This window comes from Zootermopsis nevadensis, unplaced genomic scaffold, assembly GCF_977971745.1.
Source record: "Zootermopsis nevadensis isolate Lab colony 2312 unplaced genomic scaffold, Znev_1.0 Znev_ptg000030l, whole genome shotgun sequence".
In the NCBI taxonomy this organism is placed as follows: domain Eukaryota; kingdom Metazoa; phylum Arthropoda; class Insecta; order Blattodea; family Termopsidae; genus Zootermopsis; species Zootermopsis nevadensis.
Genome location: NW_028259162.1, coordinates 5,044,579 through 5,068,316, shown reverse-complemented (window position 1 = coordinate 5,068,316; position 23,738 = coordinate 5,044,579). Strand labels below are relative to the sequence as shown.

Below are 23,738 nucleotides of genomic sequence, written 5' to 3'. Positions count from 1 at the left end.
GTTTATTTGTTGCCAGTTACTAAGTAAAGTCGTTAATAATCTACGAACGAACCAAAGCAGTAAGCGAAGACTTTAGATGGCAAGCCATGTTTCGTTCTTAGGAGTTTATCTTGAATACCTTTGCACTGTCAGGCCATGCCCTTGTACACTCGTGCTATAAAATATGAATATCCGTGTACCCACGCGCCTTTGAAGTTAGATTCCGTTCTGTTCGGAACAGTCATTTATGATTCTTCCATTTTCCTTCATTTCATGGAACTATAAGAGTCTATTGAATAAATTTTTTCTTGGATATTATCCATCGTCTAGTAAATATAAAACGTAAAACGACGTTTCGGAGATGGGACTCTATCTCCGTCTTCAGGTTCCTACACAGTTGGGCCCACTAGATAGAGCTAATCCCTATCTCCGAAACGTCGTTTTACGTTTTATATTTACTAGACGATGGATAATATCCAAGAAAAATTTTATTCAATTGACTCTTCACCATCGTCAAGAAGTTTTAGATTTGATATATAAGAGTCTACATATTAATTTCTTCGCCGGAATCCCATTTCTTATCTACTGTCCTATAACTAACTAACTAACCAGATGGCTTACCGAACCCGAAGGTTCATCACCGAATTAACCAAAGCACTCCACCGGACCCTGTCCTGGGCCAACAAAATCCAGTCTCCTTCAACTCCTATCTCCCATAGATCCCGCCTGAGATTTTCCTCCCATCTACGTCTAGGTCTCCCCAGCGGCCTTTTCCCCTCAGGCTTCCCAACCAATACCCGGTGCACACCTCTTGTCCCATCTACTGTTCTATAACAAGAATTAAATGTTTGCATCACCGTGTGACGATACTCAGCCTAGGAGTCAAAGGTCTACTTGTCGCCCTGTGTTGTTTTAACGCTCCAGAACTGTCAAGATGATGAACATACCGACAGTAATGTGGATGTCTGCTGGGATGTTCCGCCGTGACGCTGACTGACGTTTCATAGGACCTGCAGACAACCAGCCATCTTCATACTCGTTGTCGCGAGAACCTGAAATCAAACCAAAACCATAATAGCATGTTCTGAATAACTTTTTCAACCTACTGACTGTACATACAAGATACTGAACTTGTGGGACGAACGTCTGATTTGAATAATGAACACCGTTGTGTTCCAAAGGATCGATACATCCCAAACTTTTTCTTGAATAAATGAAAGAAATTTCCCTGCACATGCCCACTGAATACATAAGGAAGTTTCCTTTTAGCCTTCTGAGAATTTACGTAGTGCGTAGTATGTGCAGTCTGATACCAGTACGTCCTTCACTCCGAGGAAGGTTGCTCGTTTAAATATGTGAGCTTGTTTCTTAATACGCAGGCCGATTTAAATTGCTTTTCAGACTAAATCCAGTTTTTTCGTGCATTCAGTGTTTGGGAAATCATCCGGCCAAAACAACGACAATATAATTTTGTTTTTACATTGTCCCTTAAAAGTATTTCGGTTGAACGTCGAGGTTGTGGAAGGAGGCAGTGTGGTGTGTCTGAAGCAAATAATTCAAATTTCATGACAGGACGAGGACGAAAACTGAATTCGCGTTTTGCTGTGTGTTCTACAAACGCACTGTGTTATGCTGATGAACTTCATTACTTCAATTTCAAGTCATGTCAATGATGACAACTTTTTGTCGTACACGTGTTTGTCATTTTTTGAAGAAACAGACAATTAAGCCCTTAAACTGAACCTCGGGCTCTTGTCTTCATTGACTGGTGCCGAAGTTTGGAAATGTAAGTGCCTATATCCCAATGACGTGGACCTTTAACACTGTCTCGGCACTCCTTACGAGATTTACGACGTATCAGGAGCAAAATTAATTATAACCTTACTTCTAATAGTTCTGTTTACCTAATGCTTTATACATTGAAGCTTTAGAAAAGAATGACAGGAAGTAACGCGGATATAAGCAGACTTGACCTATTTTAATGTACCGGCCGGATTTGGTCCTGCAGGAACTGGGAAAAACCAAGAAATACCTTGGTCAGTGCATCCAAACTCTGGACAATTACATCGTGGAATTCGTCTTTTCGATTTCTTTTGCCCCAGAATGAAGCACATTCATTGCCTAGTGGTAACTATATGTACCATCCGCTTTAAAATCAACCAAATTCTTACCATTTCATAAATCTTGTAACATCAGACATCAAAGGAATTAATAAGTTGAAAGCATTTCCAGAAAATTATGCGTTACACAGTAACCGCATTTGGGTGTTATTTATAATATTTATAGACATTTTCCTTTCCTGTAGCCATGAATTTGATTTAAATGAAGGTCGCCGTGAATGGGCACTACTCACTATTTATACATTCAGAACAACTGCTTTAGATCACCACGCAGCATATATGAATTGTGTTAGAAATACATCAATCGAATCGGAAGCCATTCCCAGTCTTCTAAACATTGAGACAGGATACTAACTTTTTAATCCTTGTCAATCCAGACTCAACAAAAATCACCCAAAACAAACGGAGCAACGAGTTAGATAAGGACAAACTCTGGAAGAGGTAGATAGCATGTGAAGAAGGAAATGCAGGCAGAGAAAAGATAAACAAAAGATTTCTTCTATCATAATGTTATTTCTCTATCCAAATGTAGGCCTTTAGCAATAAATTGCAATAAGTCTTATAATCAACGGTTTTGCAAACACTTTGTGGTCAAAAACTGCCGACAAGGAAATCAGATACATATTAATAGCTGTGGAAAAGCTGAAGCGAACGAGAAAAATGTAATGCAATGAATACCGAAGACACTGGAAATGATAGTGCACGCCGTTGACATGACGGACTATTGAAGATTGCTTTCTTCTGGGATATACGTCATGTAGTATGGCAGAAGTTTACCTACGTTTCGGAGGTGTTTCTTGCCTCCATCGTCACATCATCAGACACTTCGGTTAGCTTCTACGAGGCTACACGGTGCTACATCTCAGAAGACAGCCATCTTCATACTCACCGCCGTGTTAACCAGACGAAATACATTGACTATGCCAGGGATTTAAATGGATATAAGTTCTCCTCGAAAGCAAACCATATTTACGACGCGGTTTAACCAGTTCCAGGACCATAACTGCATGTATGAAGACAAAATGGATTCCGGATCTATGAAATGAAGTCACGGACTCACTGGATGAAAGTGCCCATTTGAAAGTCAACTTATTGTAAGATATCCAGAGGCATATTCATGCACAGCCACGTGCACTTTGCTGTCTATAACGTGTAAATTTGTCCTTCAGGTACACTTCGGTAGCACAAATGCACGCTGCATGAGCTGGCGTCTGAGGCGTGTTTAGTGACTCGGGATTATGTTTATCTTCTGGGAGCACACTTTGGCGGCGTTGCACATTTGGAAATGCGTTCTGTAATTTGGAAGACCATCCGGACGACTGTGCATTCCACTCTGTCTTTCACCGTTGTTTGTTGCTGATACGAATCTGTAATTGCAGTCGTATTCTTTTTCTGCCCACATGCTAACTCCTACCCGTCACTGTCAAGTGAATTAGCTTCCGAATTATGTACCTGGAGAAACCCTGAAAGAAACAGTAACGGAACTCGGTTCAAGTTTTACGTCCACTAAAATCCTCTCGGGCGGTCACCTCCAACCTTCGGATTCGATCATCCAGAAGGCTAATTATTAATTCTGTTATAAGGTCAATCATGTCGTTGGCTGCAGGCCTGACGGTCCTGTTTTCATTACGGACAAGAACAGGAAATTTTAGTTTCTCAATCCCGTCAGGCTGCGTTCTATCCAGTGGGTTGTGAGTGCAAACTGGCCGCAGCGTGAAGCTACCGAGGGCTAGAATGCGATCGACTTCCTACAAGGGCCTCCAGGAAGTGTTACCACTCTACCTGTACCTCATCTTTCCTCGCTGACTTCGGATCCTCGTGTTTAAATGTTGCCGGAAGTCTTTCGCAATAAACACGATGTTTTAATTGCATGTTGCGGGAGACTTGATGAAGAAACTCTGTCTGGGCTTTGGCCTTGACCACGGTGAATAACATAATCATCATCACGCATTAACAGAAGGAATGATTGTACGTTTTTTATCACGAAGAAGAGAGACGGGAATTCACCGCGTTGATGAACGAGAAGTGGTCACAGATGTAATCGCGATGTTATTGTCTGTTAAGATTCGTCTTCTGGAGTGTTTTTAAAAAGCGTGGGTTTTGCCTAGTATTCTGTTTTCAAAGCCTAAATCTAACATCTAGACTGAAGTGTTCAAACAGACGTTGCTTTGTATAACCCCAATTTTAGTTCATTTGTTTCTGCAACTACAGGCCTACAAAGAAAATGTAGGCTACAGAATGCAATTGTATCGCCAACATCTCCACAGGCTCTGTCTGGGTCTCCCCTTCGTTTGTTCTTCGGTGCCATTCATTCGATAAATCGCCTATCAGATCTTCTTGTTGGTCTGTCCCGCCATCTGATCACAAGTATTGGGTGGGAATCATCGGTGTGGTAAATTTCGACAAAATTGTTCAAATTATGGTCAGTTATTCTACATTCTTGAGATAGATGGCTCTTCGCCCTGATGGCTGTGGCAGCAAACTCCTACCAGACTATACGACGCTTCAGACTCAGCGCCGTGAGAACCTGAAATCGTACCTAATATTACTTGGTTTTCGGACTTTGTCCATCGCCTAACATTCTGAACAGAACACGATTGGAATGAGCGAACACGAGAGCGACAAGGCAACAGGAGAGGGGACATTCAATTACAAGCAGTAATCTGTTCTTCACGAAACTCTAGTAGTGTTAAGGAAGCCGAGGTTTGGAAAAGTACAGTCAGGAGGGGGAGGGGAGGGTGAAGGGTAAGCTATGGAATGCATCAACACTTGGTTGGAAAGTCTCCACCCACTTCGAAGACCCAAGCCTAGTTGAGGGAAAACTACTGTAGTGAGATTCCAGGTTCTCACGGCTACGAGTATGAAAATGACATGCCTTCTGGTACACTGCGCCTTAAGTACCTATTTATTGTGAGGAACTTATTTTTCCTCCTATTTGATACTCCGTAGATTTCTGTCTTCTGGGTTGTTGCGCTGTGTAGTCTGATAATCGTCCTGATGACGGAGGCAGTATGACCTCTGAAACGTTGGTAAACATCGACCAGACAACACAGCGCAATAACCCAGAAGACAGAAATCTTCATACTCTGATGATGGAGGCAGTATGACCTCTGAAACGTTGGTAAACATCGACCAGACTACACAGCGCAACAACCCAGAAGACAGAAATCTTCACAGCGTCGATAACTTAGAAAGTATCGCCCTGATGACGGGGGCAGTATGACCTCTGAAACGTTGGTAAACATCGACCAGACTACACAGCCCAACAACCCAGAAGACAGAAATCTTCATACTCTGATGACGGAGGCAGTATGACCTCTGAAACGTTGGTAAACATCTACCAGACTACACAGCGCAACAACCCAGAAGACAGAAATCTTCATATATATAGTGAGAGTTCATTGTAATCAAATCGTTCCTTCAGGACAAGAAGCATTAGGTAGGCTGTGTAACGGATCTTTGCTTTTCGTTTTGAACCCTCTTGTTCTATTGAAGACTCTGCTTTCATACAAACCTCGTAGGATTCTTACCTGGGAAATGTCTGTGGATCTTAGGGAGCAGAAGTGGGGGTACACAATGGGGACAAAGTCAGTGGAAAAGTACCTGAAATATTCCGTCTTTAAGGTAAATTCCTTGGGCAAACTGAAATCCGGCAGATAAAGTTAGCCCGATGTTGTCGATGCTGTAGGCGGTTTCTCCGAAACGTTGGTATTCTACTGACAAATGAAGAAGACAGTGCAAAATGTTCCAGTCAAGTCTGTATGTCTCCCGGCCGAGGTTTGAATCATGACTTCCTAAACATGAAACAGGTGTTGTAACCATTTACCGCTACTTTTAGTACAAGACAATTTCACGATTCTGGAACTAGGTAATATATTTTTCTCTGTGGGATGAAGGAAGCATAATCCAGATGGTAAATCATTTTGTTTCGCGCGGTGAAAGTGTGTGTTGGGTCAGGCATTAGCTGCCCGTCCACTGTCGCAACCAATCTGCAGACACTCTGCTGGGTGTCTGGGTGGGGTTATAAACGCAGATCATGATGCAGGCTGCAACATTATCGCAATGAACTGGAAACGAAACGGTGGAATTATGGCACACGATTCTCCCTAAGACACTAACTGGTAACAGATCTGTGGAAAGAAAGTGTACTGGGTAGACCAAAAGCAATTTACCTGTTGCCTAGAAGTCTGCACTGAAACGTCGTTACTCTGTTTCAGACACGGTACTTCTAGAAGAAATGCACAGAACACAAGTCATGCTATGCCATTATTATGCGCTGTTACTGAGTAGTCGGTCTACGCATATTAATTTTTCTTTCTCTCCATTTCATATTTTAAAATTACAGGCCTCGACAGTGTCCAGCAAATACACGGTTATCCATAATTATTTGTGACACTAATGAATTCCAGGAAACACAGGACAGAACACAACTGTGTGGAAAAAAATCAATCAATCAATTAAAATGTTTTGTGTAACATTCTTAGTATTCATTTCCAGGTCAGCATTTAAGAGTCTTCGCCAAAAGACTTGCTTTTACATTTATTTCGCTTTATATTGAATCTTCCGGTATAGGCAGGTTCCCGTCTAACCTAGATTCCGTTTTAGACGGACGTGACTGCCGAGAATGTTCCGAAGCAGCAGTTGATATCGGGTGCTCTTTCCACAGAAGGTAAAGTGGCCGGAACTTCAAGCTTACCATTCACCTCCAGTTATTGCCGAGAATGAGCGGAGTGTTGCTTGCAACAGCTGCTTTGTCAGAGAAGCAAATTTAGATTCATATGAAACAGTTCAGTTCAACTAAACAGACGTGGGTAGCAACGACAAACAAGTTCAGCGTTAATTTTTCCACTGCGACCGTACAGCGAATGGGTTCAGTTGATCGCGTCACCGTCTCGTTTTATCGCATTTCGTTTGACCTCAGTCACTCAATATGGTCACACGCTTAGGTATTTTATGGAGATAACAAACGAAGCGAGGTGACTTACATATTTTTAACAATTTCAGTAATAAGAAAAGGGTAGATCCTTTCAGTCTTGTTGTGGGCTAATGACCACAAATTTCTAAACAGGCCTGCCTTTAGGCTATAATATATTTTATTGAGGTAGAATACATACCTAATTCCATGGAGCCAGCTGGAAGTGGTTTATCTTCTCCAATAATCACAAAAAATATAAAGTCAAATACGAATAATTCAGTTCATGGATCTTGAAATAAAATAATAACTGAATTCAGTACACTTATAAATGTGCTCGACAATAAATAAAATAACAAGTCTGTCTGCATAACAACACTTGATCACCTAAATTAGGAATTAGAGTCAACTCCTAAAGGTCGTGTAGGCCTTTTTCAACGTATTAATTGTCATAAAAATGGACAATATCCATGGTCAAAAAATGTAAAAGAAAGAGGAATTCCTCTTCATTTACCAGTATTTTCCTCCACCTCCAATGCCATCTGATAAAATTCCAGACACTTTTATTTGATATGAAGCTTCTTATATGCTAACTACGTAAATCAAGACGATGATCATCTACCATGTATGGCGTTTGAGGTTTCCACGGCCGTGAGGATAATAATGACGATGTTTTGGGTTTTGGCGCCGTGTAAACTCGACGACACATTCCAGCGTTTTCAAGAAACATCCCGCCCCTATCTTCAGGGCTGAAATAGCGATACTAGGAAACATAAGTACTCATCGTGCTGACGATGGAGGCAGCAAACACCTCGGTTATTAATCGTCTATCAGGCTACACGGCGCAACAACCCATCTTCATCGGTGAAGTCATAGGCTATTCATACAAAATATATTGAAGTCCTGATGAAGGCAGAGCGACGGGAGAACAGATTCGTACAGAAAGATCGCAGCTGCTGCTTGCTGTTGTGTAAAGACTGAAGAAAAACAGGAAAGCGGAGGGTCAGACGGCTCTTCCCCATCGAGACAAGAAAATCACAGTGTGTCCCAAAACAAATTTCACAGATACCGCCAGAACTTGGTTTTTCTCCCACACAGAGAAACGTCCTAAGTTTATAACTTCTTATCGACGTCCCACATCACCACGGTTCATCCTGTCGATCTGATTATTTTATGACGGTGTTATGCGGCTTATGTTAGGTAGCCGTCGAAAGTTGGTAAACTTATACCAGACTACCATCTTCGTACTCACCGCCATGAGAATCTCAAATCGCACCTCTTTTTTTCGTAGATTTTCCCAGTCTCTCGAGGGCAAATTTTGGGATAGCACTACGTTCCACATCATTTCCAGCTCTTTATTCACCAAATGTCCTATCATTCATTGGTATACAATCCGAGCTATTCACAGCGTTATCAATATGTTATATACTTGTGTAAAAATTACGTGCCCGGCGACAGGTAGAAATTTTTATATCTGACGAATTTCACATAAGAGGGAATCCATAACTGATGGATAATGTTATGTACAAAAGTAGATCACTAATTTGCACAATTATCAACCTAGAACTCACCCATTATCTTTATAAGTGTTAGTGGTGAAATACGTAATACACATTCTGTGCGTAACTGCCTTATAGTACACTGTCTAGGGTCTCCTATTCGAGTAGTTTGTTAGGTATTTGTTAGTCAATAAAATACGCGGAAGCTGTACCACGAACAGAAACGTAACGCAAAATACAACCGCGTAATTCTGGCAAATTTTATCTGCGTGGATTTAAAATCTGGTACCTCAGCAATTCCTGATTGCTTTTCTATTCTGCAGAACTGTGTAGATCTGAAATATACGGTACGATCATTAGAATTATCAAATAAAGGGAAATCATACGGGCGGGGCATGTAGCATGCATGGAGAGATAAATGTGTACAAACGTTTTGTTGGAATGCCTGAAAGAAAGAGAAGAACAAGGCACAGATGGTGTGGCCAAGGACAGAGACCGGTGGTTGGCTCTTGTGGACACTAGGAATTTTATGGTTCCATAAGAAGCGGAATATTTCTTGACCAGTTGAGGGACAGTCAACTTCTCAAGGAGGACTGCTCCATGGAAGTAGGTAGTTTATGGCACGTCAGGCTTTGGGTTCAAGGCTACAGGGTGACGTCGACGTGTTGAGTGCACTTAACCAAGAGGAAATTAGCCAGGCAGAGAAAACTGTAACAACTTCACCCAGTTCAACATCCGTCACATCGACGCTGAAGATGTTGAAACACTGCATTAGCAGACAGAGAACCTACGCACGAAATGAAAGGAGATCTTGAAATTGAAAAGAGGAATTTAACAGCAGAATTCCAGTGGCCCTAGAATTTCGCACTTTTCTTTCACTGTTCCTTTCATCTTTCTTCTCTTCTTTTTGTTAGTTCCGTTTCCTCTTCTTCGCAAAACCAGGCTCCGCACGATTAACTCCATCCAACCAAGGAGTTAAACTCTAACGGAACATGAATAACAATGATGATGATGATGACAAAAATAATTATATTTGTCAACAAAGTAAAATTAGTGCGAAAATAAATGCAAAGATTAAGTTGCCCCTATTCCTAAGCACAACACGACGAAAGCGGATAGGGGAAGAACTCGACATTAGATGGTGGTAACAGCGACTTTGAAAGCTCCGCCTAACGTTTCCACCCGCTGCCTCACCTTTCTGTAAAGGTACAATTTGGCTGCACGCGACAGAGACAAGCGACCGAGGCAGGCGACAGAGACGGGAGACGGACACATCGCAGCTTGTCGCCACACACTTCTGATGTGACGACCGAGACATGCGGCAAAGTGTTTGTTTTCTTTGTTTTGTTGAGACATACGTGCACATATTCTGTGAAAAATGAGTACACAAATGCTTCTAAAAAGGTTACTCGAAGAATAAGAAGAAGATGATGTGTTGCTGTGTTATTTGTTGCAAAAGAAACAAAGAAAACCTATGAGTTCAATATTCAAAACCAGACGTGAAGAAGGATCTCTCTGTCGGTGGTCGGTTTTCTGCTACTAATTCTACCAATTGCTCATCTTGGTCACCAGTAAATTTAATTTCTGCCATTATTTTACTCAACAACACACGTGCTGCCTGAGCCCGTCGCGAGACACTACTGGTCCGAGAGCGGTCTCCTGTGCTTTGTCTCTGTCGCCTGTCTTTGTCTCGCGCTCGTAATTGTACTTCATACGATTGTACAGAGAGCAGACAGGAAGCGACCAGTCTCGGTCTCGTAACTCTGTCGCCTGCCTCGGTCGCTTGTCTCTGTCGCGTGCAGCCAAATTGTACCTTAAGGCTTGCAGAATGGTCCAGCCACAACACATTCACCGTTCACACTGAAGACGGAAAGTTCAGTGTTTGTCGAAACGCTGGGTAATATTCAAAATTCGACGCGGCTGATCTCGAAAGCCGCTTTACACACTGAACCCCAGCAGCGATAACTTAAGGACAAGAACTCTGCTATTGGTACAGGATCAAAACAGGACAACGAAGTGACGTAGTCGAAATAAGCAGTTATTTTGTGTTTGCTGTTTTCCTTCTACCCAGAAGCTGCTGACGTAAGCAAAGAGCAGTGTTCGGTCCCGGATACACGAAATAATGGAACTTTCCCTGTCAGTAACAACAGAATTCATAGTCCAGTCAGATAACGTCTGGTTTTCACGATCAAGCCGAGATTCGAGACAGATGGTGCAGCGAAAGTCAATGCGCAACATCAGTTTCGCGACATTAAAATGGGGAAATTATATGAGGAATTGTGCGCACACATTCGATAAGGAGAATAATAAACACAGTTGCCGATTGACTACGGTGTGTGTTGACCATGAGATAAAATCTCGGCACGTGTGGCCAATACGCTTCAGACAGGTTTATAACGTTTGTTTGTTCTACAGTTTTGTTTAACACATTTTTGGTTATCACTATGTAGATTTCGGATCTGCATCTTTTTTTCGGGGAGGAGCTTCATTTAAATCACAGGTTGTTTTATGATGTACTGATGTTTCCTTTGGATGTAATTGGTAGTGACGTCGGTAAGCTTCTACCGGTATACACGCTGTACAAGCTCCTAGGATCAGGATTTGTCAACCTGAGGATAGATGCAGATCCGGATTCCGAAACGCTGTGTTTTCTTAAAAATACCAGACGGTGAACAAAATACAGAAATCTAATAGTAGTATACCATTGCCAGAAACTGTTAGAATCGGAGAAGTTGCAGAGAACATGGAAGCTCCGATGACATTCATGGAATCCATACTCGTAGTAGAGAAAGTGACCTACCTGCTGAATGAACCAGCTGGGCAAACACTCTGCAGTGGAAACAATTTCGCTACCCCTTATCTTATCGAAAAATGTATGACCTAGGGATATGACAGGTTCCTAGCCTTTTCCGCGTTACAGGATAAAATGTGACACAATTATCAGCGGAAGTAATCAGTACCGTCAGCTGCTGTAAAAGGAAGTTAACAAGAATTCCATAATTTTTTACACAGGATTTAACCTTCCCGTCTTCCATCTCATTTGCTAAGATCATAAACATAGCAAACTGTGTATTTTTGAGGTTAACATTAATTTCGTCCTCTTTAAAAAGAGTCGAGGGTCGGGATGCAAAACAAATTTAATAAAATAAATTTAAAGTTTGCGTTTTGATTTGTAAATATACTTTCATAGTTTCTTATTCAAACACTTAGTGTAATTTATTTGTTGCATTAACATCTGCTCGACATCTTTCAATATAAACTCCAACAGCTAACTTGAGTGAATTAGGTTTAGTAATTTCGGAGCTGAAACATTCGGAAGGACGGACGGACACAATCTAAAGAAATTGCGTGCCTCGATGATGGGAAATGAGTTTGATGCCTTATCGTACGGAGAACATTTCATCTCCAGCATCCAACTGCCTTATGGTTAAAGTGGACCGAGAATACTATCCGATCCGATACTTGGATGGATACTGAACGACCTACTTATGTTAGTTAAAGCACACCGACGCCACACAGACAAATCAGAGCGTTCCCGAAGTGAGAGTATGGAGGCAATAGCAGAGCAAATGCGACAGAATTGTTACCTCATGCGTATGTTTCCTAACTTGTCCAAAACCAGGTTTGTACCTAAATACTTTAAGTGATATGGCATGAGCAGTAACTGTGGCCAAAGTCTGCATCCAAAACGAATTGGCGCCTGTAATGAAATGTTCAAATGCCCGCAATATTAGACGCATTACCGTCTTGAGTGCGACCGAAGAGGCTCAGGTTGCTAGTAATGGACAGAGAACGCAGGTCTAATTAGCAAAGAAAACAAGCGGAGAAGAAACTAAACACAGATTAGACTGTTACTACATACTGTGACTTGCAATTGTACAAATTCCAAGAGGCCGTGACGGGGACAAAGAATCAGAGTTTGAGGAAGTATGTAATAAACGCCAGGGGACTTTCTCCTTCGTAACAGAGTTTAAACTAATTTCGACAACAATATTACACCAGTGACTGAATAGTCATCTAGAATGCCTTTCATTCGTATAGTTCCTTCCCTTTTAGCTTCTTTGACGACATTGTATCACATGCAGAGGCTGTGTTGCATGGCGTCGAAATGATGGGAGTCTGCGCGTGACCATTTCAGAAGGATATGGCTTTAAGCAACCGTGGTCTATTTTAAGACATTACACCACCAATTCCTTAGATGCTAAAGAACGAAAAACCCAGCGTCAACATCGATGCACTTCGAACTGAGACACCGTGATGTCTCAGTCCGTAGTGTGAACGGCTTTGGCCAGACATGGGTTATATTCCCGATGGGGGCATTTGGGCGTTTTATTTCCGAGTCCAAAATGGCTTTGGGGACCACCCAGTCGCTTATCGATTGGGATCCGGGGGGGGGGGGGGTCTTCCCTTCGGGCAAAGTGACTTGTTCGTGATCACTCAGACCTAGATTGCTTGGAGCATTGCCTCTACACTCCTCACGCTTCGTGCTTTATAACTCTTTTGCATTGAGTTTTTAATGTCATGGTTCGCATTCCTTTCGTAATGTTGTCATTGTATTTGGTTAATATGCACTTCTTGAAGACATGTGAGAGAGTGGAGGCATAGCTCCACTCATTCTTAATCTAAGCAATATATTGTGGTGATCAGTTAGCTTCACGCCTCGGCCGCTTACTCCTGAGGATAGAGTTTCCTGTACCCACTGAAGGAGGTTGGGTGAGTCCCAGAGTCGTTCTGGACATGAAAGAAAAAAAATAAAATTCGTACTGCTACTGGGTATCGAAGTCCGATCATCCAGCCCGTAAGCAGTCAATATACTGACTTATGGTTTTCTTCCTCGTGAAAAGGAAATTATTATTTTCCAGAGTCGTGCCTTCAACATTTAGTGTCGCCCAATGTCACGAAATGGTTTGTTAAACTTTCCGTTCAAGGACTCATGAAAAGAAGTTGTATTACATGTTTAAATTGACACCAATCAAACGAACCCAAATACCAGCTCCTGCATTCACGAACAGAGTCCACAAACGAGTATTTTCGTGCTCACCTTAGATTCAAACCGCAAATATAAAGGAGTCTACCCACATTTCCTAGGTGCTGATGTACCAACAACTACAAGGTCGCGGTGCTGACTGGCCTCTGGACTTCTTGTCATGTGGCACGTGGTGCAAGGTCGTTTTCCAAAGATCATATTAGCTTAGCCGCTCAAGATATTCCCTGACTTCGAGGAACCCGAAAGACCCACTCAGCCAGTCCATTTCGGCTTCTAAATACATTTGCACTCTACTTCCCTGATTTCAATTTTGACATTATCCTTCAATTTACGTGTAGGTTTGCCATGTAGCCTGTTCTCTGGAACAGTAGTATTCAACCTTTCTTGTTCGCGTACCCCCAGATATAATTTCCCTTCAACTTTGTACCCCCAAAGTTGTTGGTGTATAATTCAAGTTACACATAGTATATAATCTACATCTAAAATAAATTAAATAAATTACATTACTAATTATTCAGTGTTTATCTTTCTTTCTTTTTTAAATTTCACGTACCCCTTAAGATGTCTTCGCGTACCCCCGGGGGTACGCGTACCCCAGGTTGAATACCACTGCTCTAGAAGATTCCCCACAAAGACCACGCCTTCACACACTGTCTCTAATACAAATTGTGATACTATACCTATGATATTTTTAAGTTTGCCGATCAAAATTTATTATACATTTCTTGTTTCTCACAAGTTTATTACATGTCCCGTGCATCTCAGCCTTCTCAATAAAACAGTAAGTCGTTGTAAAGAACAAAACACACAGACTGAAAATCTTTCTTCGGGATTCATGTCAGCGGATAATCCAGATGTTAATTAAATCCGTTGCCTCGGAGATAATTCAGCGGGTTTTGTCATATTCCGGTCACGAACTTGGTTTTGAATATAAAACACATGACCGTGTAAACCTGCCAGAATCAGGGGCGGTGTTTACAAAACAAAGCCCCAAATCTGAACTTGTATAAACAGACCCAACCCGCTGTAGTGAAATTACCATTTAATTTAACATACAAACTGAAAGTCGAATAGTGTAAATTTCGATTCAAGTCGACGTCAATATGGTCGTTTCTTTGTCAGCAAGTGTTGTAGTACTTGTGTTACGGGACTCCCATGCAATACGCTCAAAATGAAATCTTTTTCTTTGGTGGATGATCGCTGAAAAACTGAAGATGACTCTTCTGGAATACTGGCCCATTTAGTATCATAGAAATTGACTGATGATTCGGAGGTGCTTACTGCCTCTATCAGGGCGATGAGAACCTGAAATCCCACTGACGTAATGTGGTTTACCTCACACTCGCTTCCTTGCACATTCTATATAATTAATTTACTACTAATTATTCTATCATTCGATGCTATATAACCGGAGCTGTTGACAGCGCCGTTGAATAAACAACAGATGCAAAAAAAACAATTACAAGAGAAAGGTGGGAATACTGTGGACCATTAAAATAGAACCTCTGAGTTCATATACCTGAAGATAAGAATGTTAGTGAGGCCATATATCATCCCACGCCAGTGTCTCCCTTAAACTTTGTATCGCGTTCTTGAATGACGGATTGACTCTTGCGTTGTTGAATGATATTTCTCAACCTCAGAGTTTTTGATGTAACGATCCCAGCAGTCGCCTGGAGAGAATGAGGAAAACTATGAAACTTCTCAATCAAGATAGCCTATTTCCCAAATGACTTTGAATAAAGCTCAGTTACGATGGTGGGCATATGAAAAGAAAATGGCCCAGAGAAAAGTCTTATTGTTGGCCTTTGGTGTTGTTGGTGTTGACATATGTAGCTCTAATGTAAAGCTGGTTGGTTCGTGGAAACATAAGACGTAGCACCTAAATGTTGTTATACATTCGTGTAGCCATCGTAAAACGCTCTAACAATGCGAAGATTACGCAGCGCAAAACATTCTGTTGACGTACAGTATTTGCTCCGAAGGTCTGACAATGGCTTTCAACAAACGCCAATTATGAATTTGTGATGCAGACGAAATCGAGTCCCCATGCAATTGTTTTCATTGTGTGAACTGAAACAATGGCTGAAACATGTACATAATTAAATTCCCATCCACCTGGAATGGAAACAGTTTGCATTAAATGTTGTTATATTAGCATTGTAATGACTGTCAAATGTAACGTTACGCTTTATACGGCGCTATATAACACAAGCAGCCATCTTCGTACTCAACGCCGTTAGGACCTGTTACCAATCGTCCTCAGATCGCAAATGGAGGAGACGTCTACCAGACGTGGAGGGTAGCTGGTAGTACACTGAAAAACCAGTCGCGGACAGCCGACAATGGGTCGTCCTCCAGACTGGGGGTTGGGCGGAGGATCAATAAGAACGTTACAAATGTTTCACAGGCTTCGGACCGGTACGGATTCATGCCATGTTTCAGGAAAACATTAGGACCACCGTCCTGACCTGTGAATATTCGTTGTAGACTCCCGAAAAGATGTACGTTGTTCTCAGTGAAATGTGTGGCCAAAATTTGGGATAGATTCCGTACAACTGTGAATCGATCGTTCATCCTCTCGAGACTAAACAACAGACGTGGCCATGACAAGTTCGAAGGCTTTATGAAAACTTGCTTAAAATAGCGCAGTTCTCCTCTAAATACGACGTTCAATCACACATGGCTGGTGGCCATGAAAATGAAGTAAACAGAATTTTACTTTTAGCTTCAAAGGAGAAAACGGTACTGCAGATGTTTGTCTTCTTGGTTGTTGTGCCGTGTAGTCTGGTAGAAGCTTACCGACGTTTCAGAGATGCTTGATGACACTATCATCAGGGGGAAGATGAAATCTCATTCAGGAAGATACTGGTTTCAAATACTGTAGATCCTTGCAGACAAGCGAACTTTCGAGGTGAAAAACACACGATCTTCAATTTTCGGAAAATATTCTTCTAGAATCATAAATCTTAAAATAGAAAAGTTTGTATGAATGTGAAATTTTGTTTCACACTGCTGCCAATGCTAAATAATTTAGATACTGAACCTGTTCCATTTAGTTCAAGATGTTTAGTACATCAAAATGTGTTCTTAGGACATTTGAAAATTCGTATAGAATTGCGAAAAACGCCAAAGTTTAGAAAGGATTTTAATTCTGCGTTCATGAAGTAGGCTGATGCAAGCTTGCAAAATTTGTCAGCCATCAAAGTTGACAGCTTTATGGTATCCTCACAACCAGACCGCAACGTTTCATAGCGTGGCCCTTCTTCAAAAGCTCAAGAAGTCTGGAAATTTATTGATTTTTATAAAACCTGCGAGAAGAAAATTTCTTGGCTAGACAGCTACTGTCAGCTTTTCATGATGGGCACTGCTGCAAAAGTGTTTCGAGAATTACTTAAAATACGGATAATTTTATTCACAACGACAGCATTTATCAATGTACTGCAGATCTGCAAAACGTGGCTGAACTGTCACGTTGACAGACCACCCCCTGCACAATAACGCGCTAAGGGTCACGTTAATACGCACATTTTCCGCAGCAGGTGACATTTCCAGAAGAACGAGCTATGCAAAACAAAATATAAATAACTCGAATGTGGGAGTTGCCTCTGCATAATACGCCTACTAACAACTGGAAGATTACAGCCGAGACGACTTCATCACCTCCAGGGAATGGTGTTTTGTATCATGATGCTTAAGACGAAATCAAACGAGACGCTGGGAGTTACGGTCTATGGCGTAGAGCGAGGCCGAGCTGATAATGGAAGCAATAAGCACCTCAGAAACGTCGGTCTACTTCTACGGGACTACAAGCAGCAATATCCCAGATGGCTGTCCATCTTCAAGTAGAACCTTTTACTGAACTACGCTATGAGTTATCACATAAATTTTAATTGACTCCTGTCTGTCTACCAGCACTTCACAGAGCAGAAGATGAAAATTAATTCATCCTCTCTTTCACTTCCCAGTTATTGTTTCTGATGAAGATATGCCTAGTCAATCAAAACGAAACTGTTTAAGACGAACACATATTTTTGACAACAGATAGACCTAATTAATTCTCCAGACAAACCTATCGTAGGCCTAATTCTGTCGCCAGTACAAAGGGAGAGTCCGGCGAGCACATGTCAAGATCCTAAAAGCCTTCGGCCATTTGAACTTCAGCTGCAGCTTCTGCGTAGAGACGACGTGATTTAAACTTTCATAGAGACCGCCCGACGTGTTTATTTAATCTTGCCTCCACCCACCTCCATGTTCGTGATGTGACTCAACTCTGTGTTCATCTTTTTGACCCTGAGCACAGGTGCTACCTCGGCCGCAAGTTCAGCCCAGGTCATGGCTGCTGGAGTGTGTCATGTTTCATCACCACCTTCCCATGTCGATCACCTCACGATCAGTTAACACCTGTCTTGTACAAATGAGGTTGGTCTCGCATGACACACATCGCCTACTTAAGTAGGCTTGACTTAACTCTTTGGTACACAATTCTTCTTGAGAAGCTGACAGTCACTCAGCTTCACCGACGTTCATTGTCGTGTTCAAAAAACCCCCGCCACTGGATCCTGTCTTGAGGCAGTTGAACCCAGGCGACAAATATTTCTTCAAAAAATCATTTCAACAATATCCTGCCATTCACGTCTAGGTCTTCCAAATGGTCTCATTCCTTCAGGGGTTCCAACTAACATTTTGTATGCATTTATAGACTGCAAGTTCTTCAATTGACTTCTAGTTATCTTCTACTAAGTAACAAAAAGCTTTATCACTAACATATTAAAGCATACCACTCAACGCTATCTTAATCCAGTTTATATCTTCACGACCTTTCATTTAGAACGCATTTTAATATTATACATCTCCGTACGCCCTAGTAAAAGACTAATGATAAACGTCGAGACGTTTTCATGCCTTTGAAAGCATCTCATACGTAGTGTAGTGAAAGGGACCAAATCGTGGGACGACGTGGTGTAGACGTACCTCCTACTTTTTTCGTAATGTGTGTGGGCATCGAGAGAGCGAAATCGTCGACAAATTTTTGGCACATATGACATATGAATTATTATTTAGAATGATATCAGACTCTGTTTTGAATTGAATGTGACATATTAACGCAATCCTTAGAATCACTTCTCTGATAATTGCCATTTTGTGTTCCCTAATGACGGAGGTAAACATCGACCAGACTACACAGCGCAACAACCCAGAAGACAGAAATCTTCATACTCTGATGACGGAGGCAGTATGACCTCTGAAACGTTGGTAAACATCGACCAGACTACACAGCGCAACAACCCAGGAGACAGAAATCTTCATACTCATCGCCCTGATGATGGAGGCAGTATGACCTCTGAAACATTGGTAAACATCGACCAGACTACACAGCGCAACAACCCAGAAGACAGAAATCTTCATACTCTGATGACGGAGGCAGTATGACCTCTGAAACGTTGGTTAACATCGACCAGACTACACAGCGCAACAACCCAGAAGACAGAAATCTTCATACTCTGATGACGGAGGCAGTATGACCTCTGAATCGTTGGTTAACATCTACCAGACTACACAGCGCAACAACCCAGAAGACATAAATCTTCAGCTTGTCGTTAGTTTGTACGAGTTCCTTTCACGAAGTGCATGATAGGAATTTTGTGCCTATTCGACCGCGTGTTTCGTCCCAGAATTCTACGAAATTTGGTATTAGATGGCCTGCATTTAAGGTTGTTGAAGTAACACATACCGGTCTTCACAAGTCTAAATAAATGTAGATCAGAGTACGAAGAATAACATTCACTTCAGACTTGTTTATGTCTATATGTAAAGAGGTACAAGTGGAAACATAACTCATGACTAGTATAATATAGTTATTATCCATTAACTATGTCAACAATGAAGTTGGGCAAAAAACACATTTCAAATGCACATGTCCTCCAGACTAAAGTAAACCTTGCCAGTCTTGTTTTTTAGACGAACATAAACACGCGTTATATACACTGTGATGCAAACGAGTCCACGAGATGGCTTAATGATCAGGGAGTGAAGACTATTATCTCTCATGCTGAATTATCATCATCTACTACAAGAACACCGTTAAACTAGCATCTACCTAGCATTCCTGCCTACATGTTATCTAACAGATAACTTAACATGGGAATTTTACAGTTAATGCGATTGCTACATCATAATTAAATCGCTTCTGTGTTTACCTGAAAACAACAAACAACAAACAAATAAGCACAGGCTTTTTCAAAGGAATATGGACATTTTTGCGCTCTGAATGTTGAATATTCCACACAAAAGACAATTATTCAAATTAACAAAGAAGGAAACATAAAAAGAAATGGAGAATTGTATTTCAATTTCCAGTCGTTCCCAAAAGAGACTGAGAAAAGTCGACAGCAAGTCAGATTATCCACGAGACTGAGCATTACGCCACACAAGAGGTAAGACACTGGGTGTGAATAAAATTCAACGAGTTCGTGACCGCGACACTGGGTAGAAGCAAGGAGTTAGGTTTACGCTCCGGCCGCCTTAATTCCCAGGAAATGCTCCACCGGTATCCAGTCAGTACGAAGCAACAATGCTTTGAGAGAAAGTTTACTCTGGATATCAGCGCATTCTCGTATTCGGGAGGTCCGAGGTTCAGATTTAGGCCTGGAGACGGCTATCCTGCGTTTTCGTCGTTCTGCTCAGTCCCTCGAGGAAAATTCCGGGATAGTACTTTAAATAGGCCACGATCGCTTCCTTCCACATCCTTTCTAATTCATTACTCACTGTCACCCTTTCATCCGACGTCTAGATATTGAAAGTGTCGCCAAATAAACTTTTCTCCCTGTTTCCCCCTTCGGGGTTTCGACCAAACTATTTGCAGTTTTTATCTTCCACGTACGTAGTCTGCCTTGGCTTGTGTGGCCCCAGTGACTTCCGCTTCTCCCATGAACACTGAATATTCACCGTTTTATTGTCTCAGAACTTGCAGACTCACGGCGTAAACGAGGTGGAATAAGTCGAATCGTCGACTTCAGTTAAGTGAGGCCAAGTATACATGGACCTGACCGATGTGATGGCAAGGACGAGATCCGTTTCTAATTGGATACTTGCATATCTTAACTCTGCATTGCCAAGCATGTCCTATCGGGTATTACGCTAATTCCGCGCTCAAGAATATGACCTAGGTTTTAGATGGATCATAAGATAAATCTCAGCAAGTAACTGCCAACACGGATTGACAAGTGTGGTCCGGTTTTATATTCCAGAGTACTGTTGGAGGATACAAAGGTACGTACACACCAGCAAACAGCTCGCGAACAGTGTCAAGCTTCTAGCCCAGGGGTTCTCACCCTTTTTCGCTGGCTTAGCACTAATTATAATTTAACACATTAATTGTACCCCTAACCAAATGCGTTCAGGGAAAACTTATTTATGTTAATGTTATATTTTGATTTTCTTACTTAGTTCGCGTACCACTCAACATTGGCTCGCGTGTCATAGGTTGAGAAACGCTGGTCTAGCCGCCTGATTTGTGAATTGGTTCACATTTATGTATTTACAGTCCCCATTCTCAGAGCACAACGGTATTCGTCTAAAATCACTGATCTGTTTTCTGTTCTATTCCTTGTATCGGAGCATAGGTTAGTTTCTGTATGCAAGTTGTCTGATGTTTTGTGCGAGAAACGCGAGATCAAACGAGGTTTGAGTTTTCAGGCGTTCTCTGCGTGAAACGCAAAAAAATTAGGACGTAATAGGAAGATCGTATCAGATCGTCCGCGCGTAACGAACCAGCGGATGTTGGCAGCTTTTTGGGAAGTACGCCAACGTTTGTTGGGAACGCGTGATGTTAGCTGCGCTGTTCAGAATCATTCTTCTGCTTGTCCACATTGACTCATAGGCCTACATCATCTGGGGGATGGACAAAGGGTTCGTTGGAAACCCAGAGCCACAGACAAATAGTCTCACGTAAGATTTGAGGTTTTCCCAGCGGTGAGTATGAAGATTTCTGTCTTCTGGGTTGTTGCACTGTGTAGTCTGGTAGATGTTTACTAACGTTTCAGAGGTCATACTGCCTCCGTCATCAGAGTATGAAGATTTCTGTCTTCTGGGTTGTTGCGGTGTGTAGTCTGGTCGATGTTTACCAACGTTTCAGAGGTCATACTGCCTCCGTCATCAGAGTATGAAGATTTCTGTCTTCTGGGTTGTTGCGCTGTGTAGTCTGGTAGATGTTTACTAACGTTTCAGAGGTCATACTGCCTCCGTCATCAGAGTATGAAGATTTCTGTCTTCTGGCTTGTTGCGCTGTGTAGTCTGGTCGATGTTTACTAACGTTTCAGAGGTCATACTGCCTCCGTCATCAGAGTATGAAGATTTCTGTCTTCTGGGTTGTTGCGGTGTGTAGTCTGGTCGATGTTTACCAACGTTTCAGAGGTCATACTGCCTCCGTCATCAGAGTATGAAGATTTCTGTCTTCTGGCTTGTTGCGCTGTGTAGTCTGGTAGATGTTTACTAACGTTTCAGAGGTCATACTGCCTCCGTCATCAGAGTATGAAGATTTCTGTCTTCTGGGTTGTTGCGGTGTGTAGTCTGGTCGATGTTTACCAACGTTTCAGAGGTCATACTGCCTCCGTCATCAGAGTATGAAGATTTCTGTCTTCTGGGTTGTTGCGGTGTGTAGTCTGGTCGATGTTTACCAACGTTTCAGAGGTCATACTGCCTCCGTCATCAGAGTATGAAGATTTCTGTCTTCTGGCTTGTTGCGCTGTGTAGTCTGGTAGATGTTTACTAACGTTTCAGAGGTCATACTGCCTCCGTCATCAGAGTATGAAGATTTCTGTCTTCTGGGTTGTTGCGGTGTGTAGTCTGGTCGATGTTTACCAACGTTTCAGAGGTCATACTGCCTCCGTCATCAGAGTATGAAGATTTCTGTCTTCTGGGTTGTTGCGCTGTGTAGTCTGGTAGATGTTTACCAACGTTTCAGAGGTCATACTGCCTCCGTCATCAGAGTATGAAGATTTCTGTCTTCTGGGTTGTTGCGGTGTGTAGTCTGGTCGATGTTTACCAACGTTTCAGAGGTCATACTGCCTCCGTCATCAGAGTATGAAGATTTCTGTCTTCTGGGTTGTTGCGGTGTGTAGTCTGGTCGATGTTTACCAACGTTTCAGAGGTCATACTGCCTCCGTCATCAGAGTATGAAGATTTCTGTCTTCTGGGTTGTTGCGGTGTGTAGTCTGGTCGATGTTTACCAACGTTTCAGAGGTCATACTGCCTCCGTCATCAGAGTATGAAGATTTCTGTCTTCTGGGTTGTTGCGCTGTGTAGTCTGGTAGATGTTTACCAACGTTTCAGAGGTCATACTGTCTCCGTCATCAGAGTATGAAGATTTCTGTCTTCTGGCTTGTTGCGCTGTGTAGTCCGGTCGATGCGATCGCCCTGATGACGGAGGCAGTATGACCTCTGAAACGTTGGTGGAAATCTACCAGACTACACAGTGCAACAACCCAGAAGACAGAAATCATCAAATAGTCTCACCCCATCGCAACAATTACAAAGTCATAATCATCTGTCAATGGTGTAGTTTCTATGTGATTACAAGAACAAGTTACACACTGAGGATATTTATGATTTTCCTTCGAAGAAGTAGGAAGGCTGTCTGTATTATTCAGAAGTAAACCAAGGTCTCTCACACGTTGGTGCTCTTGATTTTCGAGGTTATATATTCGAAACCCGCCTTCAGTATGACTTTGGCACTTTTAATCGCGTTTGAGCAAACATTTTCCACTTCACCGTCTATTGCGTATTTGGCTTACAAACTGTTTGCATAAGTTGTAACGACGCTTCAAGAATAACAGCAACAGACGACAAAAATTATTGATATCTGAACAGAATCAGTCATAGCTCCTTAAAGTCGCTTGCCTAGTGCGGGGCTTTGCCCTCTCGGAGGAAAACCATCCTCTCTAGGTCTCTGCTGTTTATTAGTTTCCAAGCAACTGATTTGCGTCTGCAATAAACGAGCATCAAGGACCATGAAACTGACCACTTGCCTCAGGGCCGACGTATAGAATTCGTGGATCTTCGCCACTACGCCCCCTCTAAGTTTTCATCGCGTGGTTGTGCGCCACAAGGACAATTTAAAGTTAACTGTTATATCATGTAAATAAATAAATAACTGTCGTACTTACGAAAATATAGATAAACGTTTCACCATGAACAAACAACTGAAGATGGCAGTCTTCTGGGCTGTAGCGCTGTGTCGT

General features: G+C 42.0%; 1 protein-coding gene and 1 long non-coding RNA gene across 4 annotated transcripts in view; one reads left to right on the top strand and one right to left on the bottom strand.

Moving 5' to 3' along the window:
• LOC110840629 (protein pinocchio) overlaps positions 1-1,029 on the bottom strand; it is a 39,489-nt gene extending 38,460 nt beyond the window's left edge. Inside the window, exon 1 of the mRNA XM_022085795.2 lies at positions 927-1,029. Coding sequence (XP_021941487.2) covers positions 927-984 — 58 coding nt within the window. The 5' untranslated portion in view covers positions 985-1,029. The remainder of the gene's footprint in view (positions 1-926) is intronic.
• LOC110840632 (uncharacterized) overlaps positions 1-23,738 on the top strand; it is a 63,525-nt gene that overhangs the window by 34,314 nt on the left and 5,473 nt on the right. Inside the window, exon 1 of one of the 3 annotated variants that reach the window (XR_015537811.1) lies at positions 20,992-21,471. The exons of the other annotated variants lie outside the window; for them this stretch is intronic. This is a non-coding gene — a long non-coding RNA (uncharacterized LOC110840632). Of the gene's footprint in view, positions 1-20,991; positions 21,472-23,738 lie in introns of those variants that run through there. 3 annotated transcript variants of the gene reach the window in all.